General features: G+C 44.6%; 1 protein-coding gene across 1 annotated transcript; it reads right to left on the reverse strand.

Moving 5' to 3' along the window:
- Nucleotides 1–2081: 2081 nt before the first annotated feature.
- LOC137090776 (uncharacterized) lies at nucleotides 2082–4577 on the reverse strand. The gene is made up of 4 exons (XM_067454728.1): nucleotides 2748–4577; nucleotides 2511–2579; nucleotides 2332–2413; nucleotides 2082–2243 (listed from the first exon to the last, which is right to left on the reverse strand). Exon 1 carries the CDS (start codon nucleotides 4528–4530, stop codon nucleotides 3346–3348), a length of 1185 nt encoding a protein of 394 aa, XP_067310829.1. The 5' UTR covers nucleotides 4531–4577; the 3' UTR covers nucleotides 2082–2243; nucleotides 2332–2413; nucleotides 2511–2579; nucleotides 2748–3345.

Consider the following 4577-nt stretch of genomic DNA (forward strand, 5'->3'; position numbering starts at 1 on the left):
AATGAAGTGGGTGGCTCTTAAAAGAGCCGTTGTTGCTGCTTCATCGTCGGAGTTCCACCCGCAGAGCTTCCGTGATGTTGCTGCGCAGAAGCTCATTACCCTCAGGGCTCAGGTGGACTCCGTCTCTGCAGAGATGAGTCACGCCGATGTTTCGGTGCCGAATGCAGCGCATCCGTCTCCCGGCCAAGAAGTCGGATATCGCGCTGTTCAGCCACCGGCGGCTCCTCTCGATCCCGTAGGACGTCCTGCCAGTCCGACCTCTCCAGTTCAGACGTGGCAGAATGCCCGAAAAGAGGATCCTGGTGTTGGGGAACAGTCTGAAGACTTCCACCAGGTCGGCCTTCACCTCCCGAAGAAAATCAGTACGGCGAAGGCCTTCCCGGCACAGACTGTTCCCTCCCAGGTGTATGACCAGGACCTCCGGAGCAGGAGCCTTGGCCCAGAGAGAGCGCAACACTGGAAGCAAGTGTTCCCAGCGTCTGCCCCCTCTGCCTTCCCAAGTCACCTTGGCGCTAAGACCAAAGCTCCTGTCCATGCCCTGTGCACACACATGAGAGTGCAGCCTTCGAACAATGGAGCTACCAACTAACCAGACAGAAGGAATGCGATTGTCAGCCATCTCGAAGAAGAGTGAAGAAGCAGCAGCGGTTGCCTCAGTATTTATAATGGAGTATCATTCTGTTGTGCATTTCCGCCTTAAAGGGACAGTACCTAATTCTACTTGTTACAGTATATGCACGATTTATACAGCTAAGGTCACTGGATTTTTTTTAAAATTTTTTTATTAAAGGTACAAGAAATGTTTGCATATGTACACTGACATTTCCTATTGACACACATTTTAGCAACATTACAAGATTTTAAAAAAAGCCTGGTTGGTATGTAAACGTGCTTTATTACAGTAAAATTACCCCGAACTGCATGGAAATCATATTATATTGTAATTGTATATTTATTAGCTTCATGTTTCTTTGGTTTTATGCCTAAATCTATCAATATGTCTCCATTTATGCACACTTTCAGGATTAAAACACCATTTAGAATGTGCATGCTCATTACTGCCATAGCAATATCAAAGGTGTAGTGTCTTACATTTGTCAAATGATAGTTTGTTAGCATGAAGTAAGACTGATGAATGTTTTATTGTGCAGTGAACACTGAACAAATACTCATTGGATATGTGATTTTAAATTAGTTTGAAGCACAGACATGTATATAAAAAGCCATTTTAAAGGACCATCTATCTGTCACTATACCTGGATCTCTGTAGTTCAAAATGTATTGTTAATTGAGGCTGGTAAATTAGTTTTACTGAGGAAATACTATACAGCATCAGATTTAAACCCAGAACATTTTTTTTTCTCACCATCACATTCAGGAGCATACATTTACAAAATGGACATGTGTACCGATTCACTTACATGAGGAATCCCAGGAATGTATTATAGTTGATCTAAGGATGATAAGCATTAAACATGACTCTCAATTTCATTACTATGGCTGGTCATTTACCAAATTATCACAAACGTCAGATGTTGATGTAATGCACAAGTATGCCTGTTGGAAACTGAGAATTGAATGGATAATTTTGCATGCAACAGTCACACAATATTTGATTATAAAATGATGAAGAAAGACAAAACCATGAAATTATGTTCAAAATGTACTTTTATTTAATTAATGGCAATTTGGATCGCACTTAGTCTGGAACCTCACCCTTAAGCAAGCCGCTTACTCTTACAGCCGTTTCACACTGCAAGCTTGAGCAGCGCATGAGCAGTGTATATGTTTTCCAGTGTGCATGACAAGCAAAGAGTGCATTCACACAGAGTGTGTGTGTAGTTTTGCTGACGTGAAGCTCATGCTTGCAGTGTGAAACGGCCGTTAGGGATCACTGGAACACACAAGCCTTTCCACCAACGACAAGGTGGCGATCCTTGGAAAGGAACATTCACTCTCCATTCATTCTTTATCTAACACTCACTCTCTCACTCACTCACACACACACACAAACGCGCAGTCTATAACAAACGCATACACACTCACATGCACACAAGGAGACAAAAAAAAAAACAGTTTAGTATTACACATTATTTGTTTGCATTTGTATTACCTTAAAACTAAATGAACCAAACCTGATTATGGACATCCGCAGTGCTGACATACTTTACCCCTGTGCTTCTAGCTGTGCTTGTTCAGTCTTTAGCGTTGTCCTCAACGCCATACACATGTGGTCCCGTCCCCTGGGCATGAAATTGAGAAATGAATATTGGGATCACTAAAAACACAAGTACTAAAAAAAATGTAAGAGATAAATAAAAGTAAACTCACCAGAAAACCTTGCAGAAAGAAATGAGTCCATATATTGGTGTCCAGCTTCTTCTCAGACATTCTGACTTCAAATGGCCGGTTTCTGAAAAACATCAAAACCAATATTAGATTTAACAGTTTCCTCCTAATGTGGTTATGATGTGCAGTGGTACAGTGACTTAAGCGAGATGTTTAAACACCTAGCTTCATATGGTATTGCGCACTGATGTCCGGTCACAGACAGCACTGCTGTCGTCTCCAAATTCTTCCTGCACACATCGACAACAGGATAAAAGGGGACTTTATAAAATGCATCAAATACAAATTGTCACAAATCGTACAGACTGAACACAAATTCAACTTTAAACTTGTATTATAAGGTCAAAAATCACAACAAACATTAAATTACAACAGTTTATTACCATGTATTGCTTTACCTTGCTGTCCTCGTGTCTCACTGCCATTGTCTGTGTCGTCCCTGGAGCTGGCACACGACTCCTCACTGGATCCGCCGCTGCCGCCGTGTCCTCCCTGGAGCTGCTGCACTACTAATAAGTCGCTAATACGAGCCGAACTCCGCAAAATTATACGCTTTTTTTGGTTACGAACGTCACAAAATCTCGAGCCGACCGTACAACGCACAATCAAACTGCAACCCAGCCATACGCGCCAACCCATAGCATTGGCTGTCCTAGCCCCATGTTATGGTTCCGTATGACTCATCTCAACACAACCATACGCGCCGCCAAACCCATTAGGACTAAGGCTGTTGCCCCAGCTGTTGTCGTTAATGCAGATTCAGTGGCCCAATGGGTTGGTTCCGTATGGCATACTAGCTAAACGCACAACAATAGCCATCTACAACACAAAGTCACGTACGCAAAATACAGTACACCGCATTTTGATAGCTATGATAACAACCCATTAGGACTAAGGCTGTTGCCCCATCTGTTGTCGTTAATGCGGATTCAGTGGCCCAATGGGTTGGTTTTGATTCTAGCTAAGCGCGCCGCAATAGCCATTTACGACAAAAACTCACGTACGCAAAATACAGTACACCGGGTTATGATAGCTATGATAACTATGTAACACACCCGCCTGAAGGCACAAATCCGGATGAGAGATGTAGATGTGATCCAGGAGTGTGCGTTTTTTGGTCGTTGCTGTGGTGATCAGTTGCGCGTATCCCTTTGACTGGAACAATTCCAAAACCGCTTTTTTCCCTGTACCCAAGAGGTCCTCGTTGAAGTCGCCACAGACAATGACGGGATGTTTTTCCGCTATCTCCAAATAATCTAAAAGGCTCTTCACATTGTCCAAAAAGTCTTTGAGACTATAGCTCGGTGGCCGGTAGACGGCGGCGATCGTCAATTGGACGGGACTATCCACTTTGATGACGACAAACTCCAGATCGGTCACATTTTGTATAAATTGCCGAGGCTGAGCTGAAATATGCTCTTTACAAAATATGACAACGCCACCTCCATCTTTCTTTGCAATTTCTTGGTGCGTCGAGTAGGAGACTTGCCTATTTCGCATAAATGCGTTGTATCCTTGCAGTTGCAGATGGGGTGAAATGAACGATCCGGTCAGGTGAGTTTCCGTCATGCAAAGAATATCTGCCAAAAGCAGTTCGTGGTGTCTTCGGATATCCTCGATGTGGGATGACAGTCCCTCCGTGTTGTGATGGATGATTTTGAAGTGTTGATCCACTTCCGTCTCCCTCGTCTTCTGTAAAAGCGGCATGATTCCGCCAAACGACGCTCGTGTCATATTCCGTAACGAGGCCGTGACCGCAGAATCAGCATAAATCTTTTTCTCGTTGAAGTCCGTGATGTGCAGTCCACGGAGCGAGGTCGTCCTGCTGAGCGCGACGTAGGCCATTCCCGGCTCGAAAATCTTCTTAAGCGACACTACGGCACTCTGCATGGTCATCCCTTGAACTTTGTGAGCCGTGCAGGCGTAGGCCAACTTGATGGGGAACTGGCGACGAACCACTCCTTTCCTCAGGCTTTCCTCGGACCTCTCGATGTACACCAGGTCGTCGTCTTCACCTTGCACCTTTCTGCGGTGATTCTTGCCGGCGTTCGGGTTGTCCAGCGTCAGTCCAAGCATCTGAACGGTCTCGGTTCCATCTTTTGTCTTACGGACAATATTTGAAACCTTCCCGAATGATCCGTTCACGAGTCCCTCCTCAACGTCCAGGTTCCTGGTCACCATTATGCGCGCTCCCAGCGCAATTTTAACGGTGTCGAGCAGGTCGGTTT

The sequence above is a fragment of the Pseudorasbora parva genome, chromosome 10 (genome assembly GCF_024679245.1).
Source record: "Pseudorasbora parva isolate DD20220531a chromosome 10, ASM2467924v1, whole genome shotgun sequence".
NCBI classification, from domain to species: domain Eukaryota; kingdom Metazoa; phylum Chordata; class Actinopteri; order Cypriniformes; family Gobionidae; genus Pseudorasbora; species Pseudorasbora parva.

Coding starts and splice junctions, on each gene's coding strand:
- LOC137090776 (XM_067454728.1), bottom strand. CDS start 4,530: ATGGTGACCAGGAACCTGGACGTTGAGGAGGGACTCGTGAACGGATCA.